This window comes from Dryobates pubescens, chromosome 12 (assembly GCF_014839835.1).
Source record: "Dryobates pubescens isolate bDryPub1 chromosome 12, bDryPub1.pri, whole genome shotgun sequence".
Classification (NCBI taxonomy): Eukaryota; Metazoa; Chordata; class Aves; order Piciformes; family Picidae; genus Dryobates; species Dryobates pubescens.
In genome coordinates, this window is record NC_071623.1 from 6,328,928 (window position 1) to 6,355,458 (window position 26,531).

A 26,531-nucleotide genomic window follows, 5' to 3' on the forward strand; every position below is an offset into this window, starting at 1 on the left:
TGTGGGAGTTTACTCCCTGGAGATGTTGAAGGCCAGGCTAGATGAGGCCTTGAGCAACCTGGGGTGGTGGAAAGTGTCCCTGCCCATGGCAGGGGGTTAGAACTAGATCTTTGGGGTCCCTTCCAATCTAAACCATTCTATGAACCTATGAACTAAAAACACTAACATGTTTGTCCTTCAGGAGTGGCATCTGGCATACAACTTTGTCAATGTAGTTCAGCTATCTGCATGTAGGACAGATGCAGATCAATCCAAACTTCCAAAACAATCACAGAAAACAGCCCCCAATTTACCCTTTCTTGCACCACCTGCATGCCAGAATTCTGCATGGAGTTGCCAGAACAAAAACAGTCACAAATTCCAGTAACTCTGAAGATGTTTTACTACTCTTAGTCAAGTTGAATCTCTACATACCTGTACTACAAGTTACAAATGCTATGACTAAATCAAAATAATCATGGCTTGAAAGGGGAAAATAGAGTATTTCATGTCCCTGAATGAAAGCATGGAATAAAATAGCATCCTAAAGAATTCTGTGGATGTTGATCCATTCTAACATGAGGGCAGGTGGCTTTTAGTAGTCATACAGGGAAATTAAGAGCCACATAGAATCACAGAATTGTCAGGGCTGGAAGAGACCTCAAGGATCATCTAGTTCCAACCCCCCTGCCATGGGCAGGGACCCCTCACACTAGATCAGGTTGCTCAGAGCCACATCCAGCCTGGCCTTAAAAGCCTCCAGGGATGAGGCTTCCACCACCTCCCTGGGCAACCACTTTGCATTTACAGTATTTAAAAACAGAGGTTCAACAGAATTACCACACTCCACCTACTCTGGAGGACACACCTGCATTTTAGTCATAGAATGGCATAGGTTGGAAGTGACCTCAGATTTCATCTGCTCCACCCTCCTTCCCATGCCCAGGGACACTTCTCAACTAGACTCAGCTGCTCAAGGCCTCATCCAACCTGGCCTTCAACACCCCCAGGCAGGAGGCAGCCACAACCTCCCTGGGCAGCCTATTCCAGAGTCTCACCACCCTCACACTGAATAACTCCTTTCTCAGCTCCAGTCTAACCCTGCATTTGTACCACCATGGGTTCTGCAAGTATGCTCAAGTGAGTTTCCTGCAAAATAATCAGAACTGCTAATGGCTGTCAAAGCACAGATAAATTACACACCAAGAGCAAGGGGAACATACTGTTCACAACTGTGTCATCCTAACTTCCTGCTTGTCCAAAACACCAAAAGTCAAGTAATTACAGATACCTGGGGAGATTCAGATGGCACAGTTCGTTTGTTCTGAAGCTCTGCAAGGGACATGTCAATCCTCCTGGAACAGAACACTACGTAAAAACAAGAGCCAGCACCATGAACAACAGCAGCACCACTCACCAACTACTCAGTTCTTTACTGATAGGTAGTTTAGAGTGGGTGAAAAACCACTTTATATGGTGTAGTCTGCTGAAGATTAACCAAGAAGGGCAATGGGATCCTGGGGTGCATTAAGTGAAGTGTGTCCAGCAGACTGAGTGAGGTTCTCCTCCCCACCTCTACTCTGCCCTGGTGAGACCTCACCTTGAATACTGCATCCAGTTGTAGGCTCCCCAGTTCAAGAGGGCCAGGGGTCTGCTGGACTCTGTCCAGCAGAGGGCTACAAGGGTGACTGAGGGACTGAAGACTGCCTGATGAGGAGAGGCTGAGAGCCCTGGAGCTGTTTAGTCTGGAGAGAACACTACTGAGAGGGGATTTAATCAATGTCTATCAATAGCTGAGGGCTGGGGATCAAGAGGGAGGGTACAGGCTCTGCTCAGTTGCACCCTGGGATAGGACAAGGGGCAATGGATAGAAACTCCAGCACAGGAGGCTCCCCAGAGAGGATGTGGAGTCTCCTTCTCTGGAGACTTTCAAGGCCTATCTGGATGCATTCCTGTGTGATCTATGCTAGATTCTATGGTCCTCTGGCAGAGGGGTTGGACTCCATTTCTGGAGGTCCCTTCCAAACCCTAAGACCCTGTGATCCTGTGAGCTACCTTCATGCAAGCAAACCGCAGCAAAGCGCGTGCCAATTACCTGTGAATTTCTGGATCCGAACATATTTTAACATCATTCAGATTTGCAGCTGGCTTATCCTTAATCTTGGAGAACCTTTCGTGCAGAGTTAGGTCAGAAGAGGTAAAATAATTTGCTGTGGAGAGATATCAAATACAAGAATGGTTATTTGTAGGAGCTGAAATGTACAGTGGGGAATTGTAGCTTTTAAAGCATCAACTCTCAAGGGCACACCAAGGTAACTCCTGGGATTCAATTTCAAACTACTTCCCTTGCAGTTTAACATTCACCACTGAAAGATTAGGGCAGCCAACTTCAACAGCCTTCTTACTGTACAAGATCAAGCTCAACAGAAATGTCACTATTTGTCAGCTCTGCCCTGCTAGCACTCAAACTGGGAGCTAGAAATCAAGTTGAGCACTGACTGTGATGCAACAGTCCAAACACTGCTCTGAAAAATTAAAAGGAACTCTACATAGCTAAGAAGTTGTGACTATAGCAAAGCTCCTTCTTTCCTTCTCTTGTTCCTGAACAAGGAGATGAGTCTTAAGTACTAGCACAAAACCCTTTTGACCTCAACACTCCACAATAATGCCTCTTTCATGGACTGAGATGTTCTTGCAATCCTTCTTCACCCAACTACTTTAAATCTTCAACCTGCATTTACATTAAGCAATACAGAATGAATCACAGAAAAGCTCAGATTGGAAGGGACCTCAAAGATCATCTGCTCAAACCTCCCCACCATAGGCAGGGTCACCTCTCAACTACACTCAGCTGCTCAAGGCCTTAGCCAACCTGGCCTTCAACAACCCCAGGCAGGAGGCAGCCACAGCCTCCCTGGGCAGCCTGTGCCAGACTCTCACCACCCTCACACTGAAGAGCTTCTTCCTAAGCTCCAGGCTAACCCTGCTCTGCCTCAGCTTCAAACCATTCACCCTTGTCCTGTCTCTAGATACCCTGAGCAAAAGTCCTTCTGCAGCCTTCCTGTAGGATCCTTTCAGGCACTGGAAGGCAGCTCTGAGGTCCCTCTGGAGCCTTCTCTTCTCTAGGCCGATCAACCCCAGCTCCCTCAGCCTGTTCTCATGGCAGAGCTGCTCCAGCACTTGGATCATCTTTGTGGCCTCCTCTGGACTCACTCCAACAGCTCTGTGTCCTTCTGCTGGGGACACCAGAACTGGATGCAGTATTCAAGGTGGGGTCTCACCAGAGTTGAACAAAGGGGCAGAATCCTCTCTCTTGCCCTTCTGGCCACACTCCTCTTGATGCAGCCTTGGATATAATTTGTCTTCTGGGCTGCTTAAGAACTATGACCTCATCTTGGGATCCTCCTAATTTTGCTCATCACCTCCACTGCCAGAGTAATTCCCAGGACTGGGAATTCCCTCATGGGCTGCATGAGGGCACTGCTGGCTACTGGGGAACTGCTCAGCAACCAACACCCACGAGTCTCTCTCTTCAGAGCTACTCTCAACCCACACTGCATCCAGCCTGGATTTGTGCCTGGGGTTGGCTCGACCCAGATGCAGGACCTTGCACTTTGATTTGTTGAACCTCATGCAGCTGGCACTGGCCCAAACCCAACTAAAGCCAAAGGCAAGCCCCAGAGCTTTTATGAAGAGAGCAAATCCAATCCATCTGAGCTTTGGGTTTCTTAATGATAAATACAGAAAGACATACGGTATAAAGCTCCAAACATCACAGCCACCTTTCACTTGATGGATAATTGTGATTATTTCCTGAGTAAATTCTCTTGATGGGTCACTGTCAACATTTTGGGTTACAGACTCCATGTGCTCAAACACGGGATGGAAATTTTCCTTTTTCCTGCCAACAGCAACCAGATCATGGGACATCTGTCTCTCTGTGGTGTGACTAGAGGCAGTCCTGGAAGGAAAAGTTGCAGGCATTCACTTCAGAAGAACTCACTGGAGCTGAAAGCTTCAAATATATGAGTAGAACGGAACAATGAAAATCAAGAAAATTCATTTTGAGGAATAAATGTGAGGGAATCAAAATAGCTTCCCCTCCCCCCTCCTCGTTTGTGTGTTTTGTTTTCTTTAATTAAAAGGAAGGAAAAGTTACAATAAAATACAAAGAGCTATGAATAAAGTCTCAGGAAACTGTTTCAGTGGTGCACATCATAGTGAATTTTAACACTTTGATAATCTAGATTATCCAATGAAACAGGGAAATGAAGATGCTGATGCACTTCTGCAGTATGATTCAGAGAGGCAGTTATAGAATCACAGAATGGTTTGGGTTAGGAGGGACCTCCAAAGGTCATCCAGGCCAACCCCCCTGCAGTCAGCAAGGACATCCTCCACTAGATCAGGTTGCTCAAGAGACTTGTCCAGCCTCACCTTGAAGATCTCCAGGGATGGGGTCTCAGCTATCTCTCTGGGCAATCTGTTGCAGTGTTCCAGCACCCTCCTGGTGTAGAACTTGTTCCTCACATCCAATCTAAATCTCTTTTTCTTTCATTTCAAACCATTGCCCCTCATCCTATCCCTGCAGGCCTTTGCAAACAGTCCCTCTGCAGCCTTCTTGTAGCTCCCTTCAGGTATACTGGAAGGCTGCTCTATGTCTCCCCAGAGCCTTCTCTTCTCCAGGCCGAACAACCCCGGCTCCCTCAGTCTGTCCTCGTAGCAGAGGCGCTCTGCCCCCCTGATCATTTTTGTTGTCTGTGTGCCTTTGTTTATAAGGAGCTAGCAATTGTCAAGAACACTTCAGAGCTGTAAAAATCTCATGGCAGCTTTGGGAACTGAATCGTCACTCGAGAAACAGCTTTCAGGTGGCAACGTGTGAACTTCAGAACGTGTTGAGCATCTCTTAGTCAAATTTTACTCATTCTAAGCAAATTTATGCCCCAAATGGTTGCACTGCTGCTTAAGAATTATTTTGACAAGGAAGCTTAACACTTTAAAATTCCTTCTGTTCTTGTTGCAAGGAAAATCCTTGTCATGTGCAAAGATTTGAGGACTTGGCCCATTGAAGAGCTTTCAGGCTAAGGACTGTTTCCTGTGTGTTCTGGATTTGAAGAAAACAAGACAAGAATTTAATACCAAAATTCTAATCAGATATAGCCTGTAGCAGGTGCCAGGAATCATTGATTTGTCCCCACGAAACTGGAAATAAATCTATGCCAAAAGAAAATCCAAACAATCTCAGCTGTAGATGATCTGAATTATCTACCTGCTCCCCGTGCTCAGAGGAAAAAGTGTTCACAGCTGAGTTATTCCAGGGCAGATGTTTGCCAAATGCCTATAGCAAGCAACATGAATAGTCCCACTCATCAGCCTCTGTAAAATTAGGGGTTTCATCTTAAAAAAATATATACTTAAAATAGAATTCACATAAAAATATAGTTCATCTTACTGTATATATATAAATAAATATACATTGAACAGTTTTGGCTGTGGAAAGAAGCCTTCGACGCACGGAATTAGCTGCAAACAATGCAGTAGCATCTTCAGCCTGTAAATAATCACCATGCCTCATTGTGCAGGACTTTCAAGAACAGCAGCAAGAAGCTACTAGATGCAGGAATCATCCTGGCAGCTTGCAATAAACCCCAGCAATAATTATGGTATTTTAATTATCACATGGGAAGTTAAATACTTGTGCTGGCCTGAGGAGGGTCATTACCCCACTTCCCCTTCCCCACTCTTTAACATTGACCTCTTATGTGTAGCTATTAACTTGTCTTTGTAACTCTCCACTGTATTGCATATTTTTGACATACTGGAAAGGGAAGAAAATGGAAATTGATGTTTTATTTGGGACAAGAGGCAAAGTACCTCTGAAATGAAAGCTGATCATTTTGGAAGGGAAACTAATCACTTCCAGAAGGGATTACTGCCATTAGGGGACATTCTTGCCTGCAAGAGCAAGGCAACAAAACAGAAAAACCTGCAAAATATCTACTCAAAGCAAGCTGCTTACTCTCTGCCATGCATCCATCATTTAGTTTTCCATAGTATTACCACTTCCCACCCCCCCAATTCTGCCAGCACTGAGAATGCTGAAGGCAACCACAAGTGCAAGGGGATTTTTTTGGGTTGTTGGTTTTGTTTGGTTTGGTTTTTTTGCCTTTTGGTTGCCTTTTTTGTTGGTTGTTTGGGGATTTTTTTGGTTGGTTGGTTTTGGTTTGGGTTTTTTTTGCCTGGCTTTTTGGTTTGTTTTCATTTTGTTGGGGTTTTTCGTGGTGTTTCTCAGTTGGTTGGTTGTGGCTTTTTTCCCCCCTTTTGGTTCTGTTTTTTTCCCCTTCTTGTTTGAGGTTTTTGTTGTTTGGAGGAGTGAAGGGTACTTGCTTATTTGGGGTGAGTTTGGGTTTTTTTTTTGGGCGGGGGGGGAAGTTGTTTGCTTGATTTATTTTGGGGGGTTTTGGGGTGTTTTTTTTGTTTTTGTTTTTGTTTTGGGGGGGTGTTGTTTGGTTTTTTTGTTTGGGGTCTTTTTGTTTCATTCTGGTTGGTTGGTTTTCATGGTGTTTGTTTGGTTTTTCTAATAGATGTAAGGCTGTCTGGCCAAGCTAACATTGGAAACCAAAGAAAATGGAAACTATACAACCTTGGTTTGCCCTGGTTATACCTCTCAAGGAAGCTGTGCTTTCCTCCAATATTCACAAACTCCAATATTCACAAAGAGATAGGAAGAAAGAAAGAAAGAAGAAGAGGTGAGAGGAGACCAATACCTGTACTTGGTCACCATTTTCTTCATATCCACTTTGATTGTGAGCCGTTCCCTCCTACAGCTGACATCTGTCATTTTCACATCTGAAACGGTATGACTCGGGTCACGCTGGCTATCAGAGGAATCTATTTTCTTCCTGATTTCCCCTTCTTTCCTTACTCTTTCCTTGGGTTTGTTTTTAAAAGCTCTCAGATCAACATCCAGTTTGGAGGAGTTAACACAAGCATTGCAGCCCTTCTTTGAAGCACATTTATCAGGTGCTTCGATGTGCCCTTCAGTCCGTCTCGCTCTTCTACCACTTAAGTAATCTAACTCTTTGCTGTTCCGGGCACCCTTAGAACCATATTTCTGCTCTTCCTGCTTCACATACTTCAGAGCTCTCTCATCTGAAAAAGGTTTTTCCCCCTCCAGGTGCCTGCGCCGTTTGTGACTGTACTCATAGGCTATCTTTGGGACAGAGCCCTCCGAGTACTCCCTTTCGGCCGGCCGGTGGGACTGGACACCCAGATTTCTTTGCTCCTCCTTTTCTTGGTAGGGTGGAAAAGAACGTTCTTGCTTCCACTTGGAATTCCTTGCTACTTCTCCACCGTCATACCTCTCCATTTCTTGAGCCCTTTTAGACGTGTGCCCATACTCTCTGTAATCGTGATCGTCAGGATACCTGTGTTGACATAAAGCAATTTACACTTGCACTAGAGAAGAAAGTGAGAACTTATATGTGCAGAATGTTGGACAGCAGAATGCGTGGCAAGTTAACCCATACTCCCTCAGGCCAAGGTACAGATGTGCAGGGGCTCTTAAGAGGGAAATAAAAATCCTTTCAATACTCTAGCCATCAATAGGGTTTACTTAAAAGACAAATACTTCACTACTACCAGTCGCCCATAATTAAACTACAAAGTGGCCAACGTGTTTCAAGGTGGATATCTTCAACTATAATGGAAAACAGACTTTCACTTGAGGCTTTTACACCACAATACCCAGGGTTTAATTATTTTATTCCTATACCTCTTCTGTAAAGAGCTCCTTGCCGTAAATTCATCAGAAACTCTTCTGGGTGACTGACCATACTTCTCTTCGTGTAACCTCTGGTGCCTCAAGTCATCTTCGTGCCATTTTCTTTCAAGCTTACAGGAAGCCTCTAAGGGTCTGTGAAAAGGTTTCATTCCTTTGTCATTCCCAGGGACTTTGTAGTGCTCGAAGGTGTATCTGTCTTCCGTTTTGTGCGGGTAGAACGGACGCTCGTGCTCTTTATATGGCATTTCCGAGTATTTGGGTGGTAACTGGCATCTCCTATTGCCTTCAGTTCTCTCCGACGAATGTGTTCTGTAGGGCTTATGACTGTAGGAATCTTCCACGGGAATCCTTTTCAGGTTTGGGGAAGGCGATCTGCGTTCGTACATTCTGTGGTGGTTATTTCCGTGAGGCGCAAACCTGGAGTTGCTTGGTCCGTACACTTCCTCTTCAGCTCTCCAAGGCATTGGCTTCTTTGGGTCCTTCCGAAAGCTCTTATATTCACAGTCATAATTACTAGGAGCATGCCTTGGCCTGTGGTGCTCTGGACTCCTAAATGCTGGAGATAAGGATCTAAGGCAAAAATAACGTAAAATTCACATTCAGTAGTTTCATGAAACTGAATCAGCCTCTTCAGGAGAACGTCAGTTTAGTACTCAAATCAACTGGTGAAAAAAAACAAACCCAAGATAATCAGAGCGTCACTTGCCTGGCTAGAGTTTACTCTGCTGAAGTTTTCATAGTAAAAACCACCCACTCAAAATAGTAGCAAGTCACTCATTTTTCTCTCTCTTTTTTCCCCTCCCTATACCTTTGGTATATAAGAAGTTTCCACTACATTGAAAACAACTCTCATGCACATTTTCACACTCAAAGCATTCCCTTATTTTAGTGCCAAGGGGAAAAAGGGGAAAGGGAAAAAAAAATCATCATACAATCATTGGAGGGGAAGGGGGAAAAAAATCATCATACAATCATTGGAGGGGAAGGGGGAAAAAAATCATCATACAATCATTGGAGGGGAAGGGGGAAAAAAATCATCATACAACCATTGGAGGGGAAGGGGGAAAAAAATCATCATACAACCATTGGAGGGGAAGGGGGAAAAAAAATCATCATACAATCATTGGAGGGGAAGGGGGAAAAAAAATCATCATACAATCATTGGAGGGGAATATAGGAAAAGGAAAAAAGCATATTAAATGGATGGGAAGGGAAAAAGCATATTAAAAAATAGTGGGGAAAGCGGGGGAGGAAAAAAGCCTACAACAATGGAAGAGGAAAAAAGCCTACAACAATGGAAGGGGAAAAAAGGGAAGGAAAAAAGCATATTAAAAAATTGGCAGAAAAAGGAGGAAGAAAAAATTGGAGGGACCAAAAAAGAGAAGGAAAAAGCATATAAAAAATTGGAGGAGCAAAAAGGGGACGGAAAAAGCATATAAAAAAATTGGAGGGGCAAAAAGGGGAAGGAAAAAGCATATTAAAAAAATTGGAGGGGCAAAAAGGGGAAGGAAAAAGCATATTAAAAAAATTGGAGGGGCAAAAAGGGGAAGGAAAAAGCATATGAAAAATTGAAGGGGGGGCGGGGGAGGAATACCAACCACAAACTATACAAAAAATAAACACAAGAAAATTTTTTAGGTTTTCTTTGCATGCCAAAACAACCCTCCAACCAGATCAATCCCGTTCTATTTCCAAGGTAATACAGGTAGGCTTTTTCCTGTAGAAAAGACTGAATTTGATGAAGATGTTTTGGTGTGCTTGTGTGCAAATGTCCATAGCTGGATACATATATACAAATATACTTCCACACTTACTGCAGCCACAGGATCACAGGGTCTCAAGGGTTGGAAGGGACCCCAAGAATCGAGTCCAACCCCCCTGACAAAGCAAGACAATAGAATCCTGCACAGGTCACAGAGGAATACATCCAGATGGGCCTTGAAAGTCTCCAGAGAAGGAGACTCCACAACCTCTCTGGGCAGCCTGTTCCAGTGCTCTGTGACCCTTACAGTAAAGAAGTTCCCCCCTGTGTTGAGGTGGAACCTCTTGTGCTGCAGCTTACATCCATTGCTCCTTGTCCTACCACAGGGAGCAAGCTGAACAATGTTCTTAGCAGACAGCAAAACTTTAATATCTCCATCTTAAAGAAAATTAAAAGGAAAAAGAAAAAAAAAAAGTTGTTAAAAATTCTGAGCTGGGGAAAAATTGGAGATGTTCAGTTTGAAAAACAAAACCAAAGCCACTACAAAACACCCTTTATAAATTGTAGTTCTGGGTGCAAGCTTTAAGTCCTAATTGTGTTTGTTGTTTTTTTCCCACAGAGATCTACATTTCTGAACACAGGTTATAGATAAATATTTACCTTGGTTTCCATCGTGGTGATCTCGATCTAGATCTTGTCATCTTTTCTTAGGTGCTAGCAGGAGTTTCTGGAAGCTGTAAAAATGATACAGTTTATTTCTCAGGTGACAGAATCTCACTGCAAATTCCAACAGGGGCAATTGTTTTCTGTGAGTGTAGCATTAGATCCTTCAAATTTGGGGTGAGGCATATTTGTAGGCTGTTTAATTGTTATTTTAAAGTAAGCAACGCCTTTCACAGATTCACACAATGGTAGGGGTTGCAAGGGACCTTCAGAGATCATCCAGTGCAACCCCAGAGCAGGATCACCTAGGGCAGGCCACACAAGAACACATGCAAGTGGGTTTTGAAAGTCTCTGGAGAAGGAGACTTCACAACCTCTCTGGGTAGCCTGCTCCAGGGCTCTGGCACCCTCGCCCTGAAGAATTGTCTCCCTGTGTTGAGATGGAACCCCCTGTGTTCTAGCTTGTACCTGTTGTTCCTTCTATCACTGGGCACTGACACCCACCCCTCAGATATTGATAGACATTGATCACATCCCCTCTCCATGCTGGCTACTCCTGATAACCTTTTCTTCCTAGCTGCTGATCTCAGAATGACACAGAAACATTCAGGTTGGAAAAGACTCTCAGGATAACCAAGTCCAATCCAGAGCCCTACTCTACAAGGTTCACCCCTAAACCATATCCCCAAGCACCACATCCAAACCACTTTTAAACACATCCAGACTTGGAGACTCCACTACCTCCCTGGGCAGCACATTCCAATGTCTGACCACTCTTGCAGAGAAAAAAAAATGTTTCCTAATGTCCAGTCTAAATCCACCCAGTCACAGCCTGAGGATGTTCCCTCTTGTTCTGTTGCTAATTATCAGTGAGAAGAGACCAGCAGCAGCCTCTCCACAAGGTCCTTTCAGGTAGTTGTAGACAGCAATGAGGTCTCTCTCCCTTCAGCCTCCTCTTTTCCAAACTAACCATCCCCAGCTCCTTCAGTTGCTCTTCATCAGATTTATTCTCCAGGCCCTTTACAGCTTTCTTGCCCTCCTCTGCACTGGCTCCAGCACCTCCACATCTCTCTTGTATTGAGGTGCCCAAAATTAGACACAATACTCAAGATTTCAGATCCCAGACAGGATGCCACTGGCTTTCTTGGCCACCTGGGCACACTGCTATTCAGCTGCTTGTCCATTAGCATCCCCAGGTCCCTTTCTGCCAGCAGCTTTCCAGCTACACTGCCCCAAGTGCAGGACCTGGCACATAGCTTGTTTTCTGTCTAAAGATTTAAATATTTGACCATTGCTCCATTTTTATCTCCATTTTGTAACTCCATCTATTCACTCTGTTTCCACAATGTTAATAACCTCACAAGCAAGCTGCAGCAACTAAGAAAATTATGTCACTGTTAGTATAAACCAAATGCCACAGACGATAGAGAGGGGAGACAACAACCAGCTGACTGACAGCCACCTAAACATGAGCCAGCAGTGTGCCCAGGTGGCCAAGAAAGCCAACGGCATCCTGGCCTGCATTAGGAATAGTGTGGCAAACAGGAGCAGGGAAGTCATTGTGCCCTGTACTCTGCATTGGTTAGGCCACACCTTGAGCACTGTGTCCAGTTCTGGGCCCCTCAGTTTAGGAAGGACATTGAGACACTTGAACGTGTCCAGAGAAGGGCAACAAGGCTGGGGAGAGGCCTTGAGCACAGCCCTGTGAGGAGAGGCTGAGGGAGCTGGGGTTGCTTAGCCTGGAGAAGAGGAGGCTCAGGGGAGACCTTATTGCTCTCTACAACTACCTGAAAGGTGGTTGTAGACAGGAAGGGGTTGGTCTCTGCTCTCTCTAGCAACCAGCACCAGAACAAGAGGACACAGTCTCAAGCTTCACCAGGGGAAGTTTAGGCTGGAGGTGAGGAGAAAGTTCTTCACTGAGAGTCATTTGCCATTGGAATGTGCTGCCCAGGGAGGTGGTGGAGTCACCATCCCTGGAGGTGTTCAAGAGGGGATTGGACATGGCACTTGGTGCCATGGTCTAGTCACGAGGTCTGTGGTGACAGGTTGGACTTTATGATCTTCGAGGTCTCTTCCAACCTTGGCGATACTGTGAAAAATAAGTTTACAAAAAAAAAGGATTTTTTTGCCTCATGTTCAAAATATAACTTCAGTTGTAACATGCTCTGATACTTTTACATGGTTACAGACCTACTGTGAGCTCTAACTGCTCTCTCAGGTCTTAACTGCTGCATCATCTCAAACCAGGGGACGTTTAGGCTGGAGGTGAGGAGAAAGTTCTTCATAGGGAGAGTTGTTAGCCATTGGAATGTGCTGCCCAGGGAGGTGGTGGAGTCACTCTCCCTGGAGGTGTTCAAAAAGGGATTGGATGTGGCACTAGGAGCCATGGTTTAGTGGATATGTGGTCTTGGGTGACACGTTGGACTTGATGATCTTTGAGGTCTTTTCCAACCTTGTTGATTCTATGATCATCACGCACTTCATCCAAATAAAACTATGTACAAAAGGTCACTTTTCCTTTTTTCAGACTTACTTTCAGACTCACTTCACTTTTTTTACAGATTTACTTTAATAACCTACTACCTAGACACACATTTAAATACACAGCGGGTGCACCGTGACTGAAAGCACTGCTCCAGAATCCTGGGAGCACCCCTGGGCATCCCTCCCCACAAAAGCTATTTGAAGAGTGAGAAAAACGTCAGTGGAATCTACCCTCCTTGTTCTGATTTGGTTTTGCAAAAAATGATGCTAGAAACGTGGGAAACAAGTGGTAAAAAGGAGACAAATTCAACATTCCTGTGAGTGCTGAATAAAATGATTATGCATTGCAGGGCAAACAGGAGGATTAAACCAGGGTGAAATCATCACCAGGTAGCTGGTTGGAATTTCAACCACATACCCGTGCCTAAAGCTCCTACCAACCATCAGATGCTGTCGAGGCCAAAAATGTTAATAGATGGAAAAACAGATCTATCAACAGCTCTGAAATTAATGAACAACCAGCCACTTGAGGCTGGAAGAATACACCCAGGTCAATGTCACCACACATGCTCTGGTATTTTCTGCAAGCATTCGCTCACAGATACTTGGGAAGGCAGAGAACTAGTCTAGACCGGTAAAGCACTGCCTTTTTTGACACTCCTCCTGCTCGAATCATTGCATTAACTAAATCCCTGGAATTGTTCAAGGCCAAGCTGGATGAGGCCTTGAGCAACTTGGTCTAGTGGAAGGTGTCCCTGCCCATGAATAGGGGGGGTTGGAACTAGATGATCTTTAAGGTCCCCTCCAATCTAAACCGTTCTATGCACTTATGAAACTTTTACCCTGACTATCTGAAACTGAAGGGGGAGAAAAGCAGCAAGATTTAAGGTAAATAAGAGACCTACAGAAGTAGGTGTACACCCATGACAATAAGTGGTCAAAACCAACCAAACAAAATACCTTTGCTATAGATGATTTTTCTTTTTGGATGATTAGGTCATGGCTAAATCAGATGTATCTTTACAGAAGAACACAGAGCACATTACTGATGCCTGCTGCCACAGGTAGACACTAGACAAGCCATCAACTGCATTTCAGTGCTTCTAGAAGCATTCCCTTCCTGCTCATTAAGATGCACCACAACAACTGGGCAATTATGTCCAAGCTGTGGCAATAGCTTGGTTTTGGAGAAAAACCTCCTGAATTTAGGTGGATTAGAAGGGCTGTGGTTAGCAGATCCAGCAAGGTTCTCTTCTCCCTCTACTCTGCCCTGGTGAGGTCACTTCTGGAATATTGTGTTCAGTTTGGGGCCCCTCAGGTCAAGAAGGACCCCAAGGAAATGCTTGAGAGAGTCCAGCACAGCCACAGAGATGGCGCAGGCAGTGGAACATCTCCCTGTGAGGCCAGGCTGAGGGAGCTGGGGCTTGGAGCAGAGGAGCCTGAGGGCTGCCCTCAGTGCTGGGGATCAAGATGTGCAGGGCAGTGTTGGGAGGAGGGAGCCAGGCTCTGCTCAGTGATGTCCAATGATAGGACAAGGGGCACTGTGTGCCAGCTGGAGCAGAAGAGGTGCCATGGGAACAGAAGGGAAAAGCCTTTTCAGTACGAGGGTGCCAGAGCCCAGAAAGGTTGTAGAATCTCCCTCTCTGGGGACATTCAAAACCCTCCTGGACACGTTCCTGCGTGACCTATTTCAGGTGCTCCTGCTCTGGCAGGGGGGTTGTACTGGATGATTTTTTGAGATCTTTTCCAATCCCTAACATTCTGCAATTCTGATAATTTGTTTTAAATCTCTAAAAGCTACTGTTCACCATTCACTGTGCAGCATATCTTTCCACAGGACAACAGGAAGTTGTAAGAAGTCTTGCAAGGGACAGTGAAGAAAAATCCCAACCCCTGAAGCACCCCAAAGACAAGAAAAATATTTGTTCCCTGAAATTTCAAATATGAAGTCAGCACTGCCTCTTAGATCATATAGGCATACTCCTGAGGACTACATAAAAAATATTCAGTTCAGACCCAAAGATCATACTAGCCTGGAGTTCAGAAAGCTCCAAGGAGACCGTAGAGCAGTATTTCAATATCTGAAAGGGACCTACAGGAAGGCTGGGGAGGGACTGCTTAGAAGGGCTTGGAGTGATAGGACAAGGGGCAGTAGTTTGAAACTGGAGCAGAGCAGATTTAAGTTGGGCATCAGGAAGAAGTTCTTTAGAATGAAAGTGGTGTATCCCTGGGCAGCCTACTCTAGTTGCAGGTGTCACTGTTGCTTGCAGGGGGGTTGGACAAGAAGACTTTTGAGGGTCCCTTCCAACCCAATGCCATCTGTGACTCTGTAAATCTGATGCTTCAGTACTAGTACTCATACTAAGTATTATTCTTCAAAGGAAAGTAATACTGTGACTAAAATACTTTCCTATTTCTCACCCACAAAACCACACCTTAGTAATCCAAGCAGTTCAGAAACACACACCCACAACCTAGCTTTCCAAAAGACGTGCACATCCTGCAAGCTTCAGAGATCCACCACCACCCTCTCCTCTTGTAGACTTCACTGAGTGTTAGTGTTTTATACATCATTCAAATTCTTGGGTTTGATCTTCCCTTCAGTTCTGAACTTCATCTTTCATTTTCATGCAAGTTTGTAAACACCAGAAACACAAAACTACCATTAAGCCCTAGCCAGCAATCCTACAGTCTGATCTGCCACAATCTCTCATCACAAACCCACCAAGTTAGATATTCCATATCCATAACGAGAGAGTCCTAATTCTTTTGAGACAGGCTAAACAACCGTAACCAAAGGTGTGAGAAGGACTGTGACAGCATGTCCTAGATCTTGCCTCAGGATAGAGAGGACTACTGTAATCTCCACTGAAGACACTCCTCTTTGTTTAGTGGAAAGAAAGTGTTCATTTGTTTCAACGTGCCTCCTAAAATGTGACCCAAGCAACAGGATTTCCTCACAGCGAGGGTCAGGGTGCAATACGCCACAGACAAAGGCAGCAGACAGCTGACCCCAAACAAGGCTCCCACTGTAGCATCAGCATCACAGCCTACAGCTTGTGAACATGCTGATAAATTCAGGTTTAAAATTATCTCATAGATCATAGAATGGCTAGGTTGGAAGGGACCCCAAAGATCACCTAGTTCCAACACTCCTGCCATGAGCAGGGACATCTCCCACCAGCCCAGGTTGCTCAAGGCCTCATCCAACCTGGCCTTGAACACTTCTAGGCAGAGGGCATTCACAAATTCCCTGGACAACCTGTTCCAGTGTCTCACCACCCTCAGTGGAAAGAATTTCTTCCTAACCTCCAGTCTCAATCTGCCCTCCTCAAGCTTCAATCCATTCCCTCTCACCCTGTCACTCCCAGCCCTTCTAAAAAGTCCCTTCTTGGCTTTCTTGTGGCCCTCTTCAGATACTGAAAGGCTGCTCTAAGGTCTCCCTGGGGGCTTCTTTTCTCCAGGCTGAACAGCCCCAACTCTCTCAGCCTGTCCCCATAGGGGAGGTTCTCCAGTCCTCCCATTATCTTTGTGGCCCTCCACTGGACCTTCTCCAGCAGCTCCAGGTCCCTCTTCTGCTGGGGGCACCAGAACTAGAGGCAGTGCTGCAGAAGGGGTCTGAGCAGAGCAGAGGGGCAGAATCCCCACCCTGTGCTGCTGCTCTCCCTGCTCTGGCTGCAGCTCAGCACACAGCTGCCTGCTGGGCTGCCAGTGACCACTGTTGGCTCATGTTCAGTTTATCATCAACTGAGATGCATCTCACCAAGACCACCCATATGGTTCCAGCAGTAGGATGGTACCAGGTAGCAACCCTGCCTAATGTAGGATGATTACTTGACTCAAGTGAAGGCACTATGCTTCCAGAATCAGCCACACAGGTGCTTCTGAAAGGCCAGATCATGTAGGAACAGAGGTGCTGGGCCCTGCTATGCTCTGGATTCTGAATTTTGTGCAGAACTCCTGGAAAGCTGTCACTGAAACCATGGCGAGGTTCATAGTGCTGCTCCTGTTGCGTTACAACAATAAGTGACTCATTGGAGGAGTTATCAGTCACACTGCTTAGATAGTTTTTAAACATTAATGGGAACCACAGCTTCTATTTTCTTTTCCTTGACTTTTGGAATTCACACCAGGAAAGGTGGCCTCAAGCCTGCCTGCCAGCTCTCCTTTGATTTCACCCTCGAGAAATCAGCACTTTCACAAATACAAAACTTTTGTAGTATCTATCTTGTACAAACCCGAAAAGTGTATCTTGAAAATGACCAGAAACTGCATGCAATGTGGAAACTTGGAATGCACAGAGGTCACACATTTTAAACAACTTCAGTCTCCATGATTTCCTTCAGACTGATATACCAGGAATCACAAATTACTGCAGTCATCTACATGAACGGAAGGGAACTGGAGCTCAACCTAACACGAAGTACCCCACACCAGCAACCCCAAAGAGCTAAAACCTTGCAGATAGAGCATGGACTGAGTAGAAGCAGTTATCTCTCCTATAAACACTGAGCTGCTTCACATGCTGTGGATTGCTCCACTTGTATGATGAAGCAGGCCCAGAGGAGGGACACAAAAATGACCATGGGGCTGGAACACCTCCGCTATAAGGACAAGCTGAGGGAACTGGGGATATTCAGCCTGGAGAAGAGAAGGCTCCAGGGAGACCTAAGAGCAGCCTTCCAGTATTTGAAGAGGACTACAAGAAGGCTGCAGAGGGACTGTTTGCAAAGGCCTGTAGAGAGAGAACAAGCGGCAGTGGTTTGAAATGAGAGCAGAGAAGCTTTAAATTGGATGTGAGGAACAAATTCTGCACCATGAGGGTTCTGGAACACTGCAACAGGCTGCCCAGGGAGGTAGCTGACGCCCCATCCTTGGAGATATTCAAGGTCAGGCTCAATGGGACTCTGGGCAACCCGATCTAGTGGAGGATGTCTCTGCTTACTGCAGAGGGTTTGAAGTAGATGACCTTTGGAGGTCCCTTCCAACCCAAACCATTCTATGATTCCATCATCTACAAGAGATCATGGAAAAAAATGTGCAAGACATGCCAAAGGAAGGCTCACAGGATTAGTGGTTACCATCAAGGAGCTCTTCTTCCACTGCCATTTCACCTGCAGTGAAAGGAGATGTCATTCCTCACTCCTTGCTAAGGGATTGCCCAACCACCATTGCCACTGCCTCCCAAATCTATTAGAGGGAGGGACAAGCAAGTTCTTCACAGGCTGCATCACACAGCAGACAGGAAGACACTGAGACCCTTGCAGGAAAAGCCACCCAGCTCACAATTCTCTCTCTGCCCAAAGAGATAAGAAGCAGTTGCAGGCTTTTCATTGACTGCCTTCTAGGTGAGGATCAATAGGAAGCTGTGAGCAATGCACCAGGGCATGTCACACAGAATCAGAGAATGTCAGGGGCTGGAAGGGACTTCAAAAGCTCATCCAGTCTAAGCCCCCTGCCAGAGCAGGATCACCTAGAGCAGATCACACAGGAACACATCCAGGCAGCTTTTGAGTATCTCCAAAGAGGGAGACTCCACAAGCCCCCTGGGCAGCCTGCTCCAGTGGTCTGACACTCTCACAGGGAAAAAAAATTCTTCCTCATGTTCACATGCAACTTCTTGCTGCAGCGGGAAAAACCAGGAACTGAGAGTCTCAGCACCAAGATAGCCAAGTATTTGACAGGAATACAATCAGTTACAAGCTCTGCTGCAATCCAGACTGAAACAAAACCAAACAAAAAACCTCAGCAAACCAACCAACCCTGAAGACTGCAACTGAGAAAGCTATGTACCCCATCTTTAAAAGTATTATAGAATCATAGAGCTGTTAGGGTTGGAAGGGACCTCAAGGATCATCTAGTTCCAAGCCCCCTGCCATAGGCAGGGACCCCTCATACTAGATCAGTGTACTCAGAGCCACAACTAGTAACTTTTCTTGTATGTAAATTACAGCTGCTGATTCAAAGGCTGTCCCATGTGGTTCCCACTCCAACGACTGTCTAAGCAGGAGTTGAGCCTGGCATGTTCTTTCCCGTTCAGCTTCCAGGCAAATCTTATGGCCTCCAAAAGCAATGCCCAGCAAAGAGAATAAGAACAGAGAAACAGCAAACCAGCCTGAACATTTCAGAACCTGCAAGGGGACTTCATACCTCCTTTAGCCAATGCTTCCCAAGCTGTCTTAGAATAGAATAAACCAGGTTGGAAAAGACCTGAGAGATCATCAAGTCCAACCTATCATCCAACACCATCTAATCAAGTAAACCATGGCACCAAGTGCCTCAGCCAGTCTCTTCTAAACACCTCCAGGGATGGTGACTCCACCACCTCCCTGGGCAGCACATTCCAATGGCCAATTACTCTTTCTGGGAAGAACTTTCTTCCTAACATCCAGCCTGAACCTCCCCTGGCACAGCTTGAGACTGTGTCCTCTTGTTCTGCTGCTGGCTGCCTGGGAGAAGAGACCAACCCCTTCCTGGCTACAACCTCCCTTCAGGTAGCTGTAAACAGCAAGAAGGTCTCCCCTGAGCCTCCTCTTCTCCAGGCTAAACACCCCCAGCTCCCTCAACCTCTCCCCACAGGGCTGTGCTCCAGACCCCTCCCCAGCTTTGTTGCCCTTCTCTGGACACCTTCCAGCAACTCAACATCCTTCCTAAACTGAGGAGCCCAGAACTGGACACAGGACTCAAGGGGTGGCCTAACCAGTGCTGAGCACAGGGCACAATGACTTCCCTGCTCCTGCTGGCTACACTCTTCCTGATTGTGGTAGGTTGAGAGAGGGCTTAGCTCTCCCTCCTCCACAGAGTAAGAAACCACAGCTAACTCAGTCGAAGAGCAAAAGCTATATATTTACAAGCATATATGGAAAGCAGGTTATATATAACACAATATATACAGGTATTTACAATATATACACAGAAATACACAGCAAAGACAGATAACACAACAAAAATCCCTCCCTCAGGGAGGGATCCCCTCTTTGGAACCCCCTCTCTCCCCCCCTTACCTCCCTTTTTCCCCAAAAAGGGGTTAGAGAGAGAGAAAGGCAAGTTACTAAGGAAAAGAGTTGTTAGCAAGCTTCAAAAGCCCATGCAGGATTAGTGTTTGCTTATCTGAAGGCCAACTCCAGCAGTTCGCAGAAGAAGCAGGCAGGGAGAACAGGCTGAAACACCAAGCTCCCCCAACTCCCAAACCGAACTGAACTGAGGAAAAAAAAATTTCCAACTGCTTCACAATCTAAAGCTGAATTTTTGTTTATCAACCAATGAAATTCGTTTAGAATATCAGAATGTTTTGGTTCTAGTACCAAAAACATTAGCCAGTGTGTTCCAGCAGTGTTTGTTCTTAAAGGCACAGCCTCAAACGACCACACTGATCCAGGCCAGGATGCCATTGACCTTCTTGTCCACCTGGGCACACTGCAGGCTCATGTTCAGACAGCTGTCAACCACTACCCCCAGGTCCCTTTCTGCCTGGCCGCTCTCCAGCCACTCTGACCCCAGCCTGTAGCACTGCATGGGGTTGTTGTGGCCAATGTGTAGAACCTGGCACTTAGATGTGTTCAATCTCATGCCCTTGGACTCTGCCCATCTGTCCAGCCTGGCAAGGTCCCTCTGCAGACCTCTCCTACCCTCTAACAGACCAACACCCGCCCCCAACTTGGTGTCATCTGCAAACTTACTGATGACTGACTCAATCCCCTTATCCATAAAGATATTGAACAGGATGGGGCCCAGCACTGATCCCTGGGGGACACCAGTAGTGCCTGGCTGCCAGCTGGCTGTGGCACCATTCACCACCACTCTCTGGGCTCAGCCTCCAGCCAGTTCCTAACCCAGTGCAGAGTGCTGCTGTCCAAGCCACAGGCTGACAGCTTGGCCAGGAGTTTGCTGTGGGGGACCATCATCACAGGCAGAGGCTCCCAGCGCTGTACTAGGACACACACACACATTTTCCCCTGATGTTTCCACTAAACACCTTCAACCTCAAAAATCACAGCTCCCAAATGGCAACTTCATCCATCCACTACCCTCAACCCAGGCAGGGGCTGGAGGAACTATGTCATGAAGTGTGCAGCAGAAGGTTGCACTGGAAGGTTGGACTGGATGGTCTTGGAGGTTTCTTCCAACTGGATATTTTCTGTGCTTCCTGTGGCAACCCTGCTCCACACTCCAGCATCACTGCCTCAGCACCACACAGGTACCTGCAGCTTAGTTACAGCCCTGCCAGCCCACGGGTGTGACTCTGAACTCCAGGCACACGGCCTCAGGGCAGAACATATGTGACTGTTTTGAAAAATACAAGCTAGAACAACTGCTTAAATCCACACCACAAACTCTGGCAGCAGCAGATGAAACTCAGCTGGGAGATCTCCAAACCACTGCCCTCTTTTAGGCAAAACAATAGATCGGTGCACGCGAGCAAGATTCCAATGTCCATCCTCAGTTCTCTCATGGCTCTCCAACATTCAGTGAGTGCTCTTTTTGATGACAGGTACTTTCATCTGGCTGTCTCTCACTCTAAGAGCACCTTTCACATCTCCTAGGCTACGCTTCAAATCTCCACAATATTTTGTAGCAGGTCTGATGGCCACTGCAGCCTCACAGCCTGATCCTCAGCACCACCAGGGGGGTGACAGGGCTGTTCCTCCCCTCAGATTTTCCTTTCTCTTGCCATGCTATATTTAAGAAATTTCCTGATCTGGTCCATGGCATCTCCTCAGACAGCTGTGGCAGTGCAGCCAGGGATGGCAGGAGATATCACTGAAGCACTGCCTTATGAGGAAAGGCTGAGAGTCCTGGGGCTGTTTAGTCTGGAGAGGAGAAGACTGAGAGGAGATATAATAAATGTTTACAAATATTTGAGGGCTGGGGGTCAAGAGGGAGGGGACAGGCTCTGCTCACTTGCTCCCTGTGGTAGGACAAGGGGCAATGGATGTAAGCTGCAGCACAGGAGGCTCCACCTCAACACGAGGAAGAACTTCTTCACTGTGAGGGTCACTGGAACAGGCTGCCCAGAGAGGACATGGAGTCTCTTTCCCTGAAGACCTTCAAGACCCATCTGGATGTGGTCCCGTGTGACCTCTGCTGGATTCTATGCTCCTGCTCTGGCACGGGGATTGGACTCAATGATCTCTGGAGGTACCTTCAAAGCCCTAACATCCTTTGAGCCTGTGATCCTGCTGAACGCGTCACAACCTAAGGACACAGTGAGCTCCGACTCGCTGTCAGACAGATCCTCCCCAGCACCAGAACCGCCCCCAGCCTCTCAAAAATGCAGCTACTGTGGCTTTAGAGAACTTTTTGTCCTCCCTCACAGCTTTATCCTGTTTCTTTGGCACAAGCTGGGGAGTGCTGGCTTGACACAGGTCGCATCGCAATTGCAAGAACCGTTAACAGACAACCAGGCCTCAGGCTTAGCAAGGCAACCACCCGGTGCAGGGACAGCATGCAGGCATCACTGTCCTCTTCCTGCTCTACAGCAGAGATAGCTACAGGTATAAAAATGACTTCCCTTTTACATTCCCAGTAGGATGAAGCCCTGCTAACACTAGCACAACTACAGCCTACACTTTCTTCACAGACCATTAAAGAAATTCCTTGGGATACATCGAAAGCATTCCCCTGCCCCTGGGTATTTGAGCAGAAGAATAAAAATAACCAAGGAGATGTACTGAGCATGTCACTTAAGCTCAGTGTGCTCTCATTTAAAAATCAACCCATTTAATGACACTAATTAGCAGGCTATACCTCACCTTTGCAGAAAAACACATTACAATTGCCAGCTCGGAAAGGCTGAGGAGGATAAATCTGTATCACATAACACCTTGGGTATTCTGCTCTCAAATAAATATTATTGTTTTCTTTTAACACAAAGAAAGCACAGCCCATAAACATATTGCTGAGCCATTCCTGGAAGGCATTGAATTTGAGGCCTTTGTTGTTATAGAGACTTTAAAATGCCACAGCACCATCCTCAGGTGCTTCTGCCTACCAGTTTCTAAAGGCTCCTGGTCACACTCCCAGAGACAAACTGTACCACAGCTTCCTGCCTGCTGAAGGTTCTCCAACACTCCTCTTGGGGTGCATCCAGAGGACTGTGTCCAGCAGATCCAGGGAGGTTCTGCTCCCCCTCTACTCTGCACTGCTCAGGCCCTGTCTGGAATATTGCATCTGGTTTTGGGCTCCCCAGTTCAAGAGGTACTAGAATCTGCTAGAGAGAGTCCAACAGAGGGTTACCAGGATGCTGAAGGGACTGGAGCATGTGCCTTATGAGGAGAGGCTGAGAGCCCTGGGGCTTTGTAGTCTGGAGAAGAGAAGGCTGAGAGGGGATTTAATAAATGTTTATAAGTATCTGAGGGCTGAGTGTCAAGAGGGAAGGGACAGACTCTTATCCATTGCACCCTGTGACAGGACAAGGGGTAATGGATATAAAGTACAGCACAGGAGGTTCCATCTTGGTAGCATATAAGACCCTTAAAATGGGAAGGTTGTGAGTTCAAGCCTGCAGTGGGCAGTAGTGACAGGTTGGACTCGATGATCTTTGAGGTCTCTTCTAACCTTAGTGATACTGAACCAAACCTACTGAATCTTAACATGAGAAGGAACTTCTTTACTGTGAGGGTGACAGAGCACTAGCACAGGCTGCCCAGAGAGATTGTCTAGTCTTCATCTCTGGAGTCTTTCAAGACCCATCTGGATGTGTTCCTGTGTGACCTGTGCTGGATTCTCTGGCAAGGAGATTGGCTTTGATGATCTTCAAGGGTGCCTTCCAACCCCTAATATCCTCTGACCCTATGAACACATACAAACTGCGATGAAGATCTTTGGTTTCTCACCTTAAGTCACAAAGCCACCAGAAACCCCAAAAGAAACCCCTTCCTGATTCAAAGCCAGCAATGCCACACAGCAACACTGCACCAGGAGGACAGGAAGCCAAGGCTGCCTTTCCCCAGCCACACTGGAAAAATAAGACCTTGCTGGAAGACTCCCAGAACACGCTGCCTCCCTTCCCTGCAGACAGCAAGTGCCTGCTGCTACCTGAGAGGAGAAGCAAACCTAACTGCATGCAAGCACACCGCTCGCCAGCTTGCTGCGACACCAACCCTGCCTGCGCTGCCTCCTGAGAGGTGAACACCCACAAGGCAAGGCTGCTCCAAAATCAGGCCTGGCTCATGGCAGTGCAGGTTGAGGGAGACTGGGCTTGAGCAGTCTTACAAAAGTGGTGGCAGAAATACCAGTTATTTTGCTGAAGGCAGATGTGGAGGAGTGCATGGACACTCATTAAGGCAGACAGCTGTTTATCAGGAAAGCAGGGTGTGCCTCTGGAGGAAGTTAATTAATCTCAGCTCACTTCATCAACACTAACATTAAAAAAAAAAATCCTCATGGCTTCTGAGTAGTTCTTCAGACTACTGGAAAGATGAAAACAAGGGGAAAGACTTAGTCATCCACATTCTCTGCTCTTCTCTACCCAGCCCTGCATCTCACAGCCTGACACAATGTGGCTTCCATCACCAGAGATCCTTCCAATGCCTTTTGCATGTTTCTTGCCCTCACTTCCTGGCATCCTCCTCCGTGCTCTTCCTCCAGCCATCCACACCCTACAAAATTTTCACAGAAGATTCACTTTTCCTTGAGGCCCAGAAACACACAAGGTAAGCAGGTAATTAACATCTCCCAGCAATTTGAGTGGCCTTTGTTTCAAACCCTTGCAATTCAGGAACCTACAGTGTATTTACACCTGACTTGAGGCATTTAAGAACTGCATTAAAAATTAGGTGGTGCTGTTCTGGATGGAGTTGAGCCAAGTGAGGAGATGGCTATCACTGCTTCCTCCTGAGACATTAGTGCTTCCTCAGATGTGTGAGAGCCATAGAACTGTTAGGGTTGGAAGGGACCTCAAGGATCAGCCAGTTCCAACCCCCACCTGCCATAGGCAGGGACACCTCACACTAGATCAGGTTGCTCAGAGCCACATCCAGCCTGGCCTTAAAAGCCTCCAGGGATGAGGCTTCCACCACCTCCCTGGGCAACCTGTGCCAGCGTCTCACCACCCTCATGGAGAAGAGCTTCCTAACATCCCATCTGAATTTCCCTATTTGTATTTTTGTTCCATTCCCCCCAGTCTTATCACTCCCTGACACCCTAAAAAGTCCTTCCCCAGCCTTCTTGTAGGCCCCCCCTTACGATATTGGAAGGCCCCTACTAAACCAACCAAAGTAGTACGAAATCCCCCAGATTTGGTCGAATCTGTACCAATTCACCTCCTTTGGTTTCACTCAATCCTGAAAACAAGCTAAGCCAAAGACAGGTTAAAACTGAGCTATGACTGCTACACAACACCTGCAGCGCTTTAAGTTATCGCAAACACACTATCTGGTGCAAATCTCTGTGTGACAACACATAAATTACTAGGAACAGGGACCGCTGGTATCGGATGCCTTGTCCACCTCCGAGGAACAGCAAGCGGCAGCCTCAGCTCTGCCGTGCTGCTCGCCCAGCAGGTTCAGAGCAGCTCGGCTCTTCTGGAATCATCAAGACACGGGGGCACGGCACTGACCGCCCCAAGGCCTGCGTCGCCCCTGCCCCACGCCTTGTTTCTCGTCCTCCCAAACCTCTCCGAGCGCTTGGGCTCCACGCACCGTGCCGCAAGCCCCCCCTCCCCCCCCCCCCGCAGACGTGCAGAGCCATCCCTCTACACGCACACCGACAGGGACACACGTGGGGAGAGGCGGGGTACGGGCGCTGCTGCTCCATGCTAGCCAAGCATTAAGAGATCCAAGACGGGGTCAGCAAAATCGTCCCTGACCTTCCGTCTCCACGGCACCCGCCGCCGCCGGACAAAACCCCTCCTAGCTCAGCAGGGGAAAAGAAAGCGGCACCTCCCACCCGCCTTCACCGCCTCCCCGGGCTGCACGGAGCGACAGACCCCCCCAGTGGGCGCACCGTAGGGGCGGTGGAGCTCCATGCACCTCGGCCCGGCGGAGCCCCCCGGGCTCGGCCCAGCCCGCTCCTTCCCATCCGTCAAGACGGGGGCTGGGCAGGCGGCGCTGACAGGGACAATGACCGCCACCGCCCCGGGCCCCAAGCACCCGGCTGCGGCTCACCCACCAGCCAGACCCTCACTTGGCCATCTCCCCAACTCCACGCCGGGCCTCACCAGGCCCCACCGAGGCCACGGGGCTGCCGCAGTCCCCTGCACTCACCGCCAGCGGGGCTGCTGCCGGATCCGTTGCTGGGATGGCCGCAGGAGCCGCCGCCGCCGCCTCTTCCCGCTGCTCGGGCCGCCGGCGCTCCGCCCGGAGCAGGTGCCCGGCGGGGAGGCGGGGCGGGTCTCGACGGGCCGGGCCGGGCCGCGCCGCGCCGGCCGCAGCTGCTCCCCACGGGCGCGGCGGAGAGAAAGGGCGGGCGGAGGACGGGCGCCCCGGAAGAGGAGGAGCGGGCGGGGCTGGGCGGTGGCAGTACCTCCCCCTCCCGCCCCTCAGGGCTGTTCGGTAGCCTGCTGGCCCAGGGCGGATGGCCCCGGAGGCGGCGTGTCGCTTGCTCGGGATGGGCGCTCTGAAGGGCTGGCACTGAGGCCTCCACGTCGGCTACTCGTTCCCGACTGCGGCAGCACGGAGAGGGGTGGGGGGGGGGCGCGGCCCTTCTTGGGGTTTATGGAGAGCCCTGAGGCTCTCGGCTAGAAAGCCCCGCCAAAAGCAGCCTCTTCTCCTGGCACTTCCCCCCTGGGCCCTTCTCGGGACCAGGGAGCGAATGTCGGCTTCTGCCTGGGGCCAAGGCAGGCCCGAAGCGCCGAGGTTTACCGGGGAGACACCATGGCCGCGGTCCCAGCGCTTTCGCCAGCCGCGGGCAGAAGGTCAGAGGCCTCTGCCAGGCCAGGCGGTTCGAACGCTGCAGTTACACCGAGTGCAGTGCTGTGGC

At 47.9% G+C, this 26,531-nt stretch overlaps 1 protein-coding gene across 1 annotated transcript in view; it reads right to left on the reverse strand.

Annotated features, from left to right (window-relative positions):
• Positions 1–26,003, reverse strand: part of BCLAF3 (BCLAF1 and THRAP3 family member 3) — a 39,956-nt gene extending 13,953 nt beyond the window's left edge. The window contains exons 1-7 of the mRNA XM_054166026.1: positions 25,817–26,003; positions 10,125–10,198; positions 7,754–8,332; positions 6,747–7,406; positions 3,762–3,940; positions 2,075–2,189; positions 1,271–1,334 (exon numbers count right to left, since the gene is read on the reverse strand). Of these exons, the coding sequence (XP_054022001.1) occupies positions 1,271–1,334; positions 2,075–2,189; positions 3,762–3,940; positions 6,747–7,406; positions 7,754–8,332; positions 10,125–10,165 (1,638 nt within the window). The 5' untranslated portion in view covers positions 10,166–10,198; positions 25,817–26,003. The remainder of the gene's footprint in view (positions 1–1,270; positions 1,335–2,074; positions 2,190–3,761; positions 3,941–6,746; positions 7,407–7,753; positions 8,333–10,124; positions 10,199–25,816) is intronic.
• Positions 26,004–26,531: the final 528 nt, after the last annotated feature.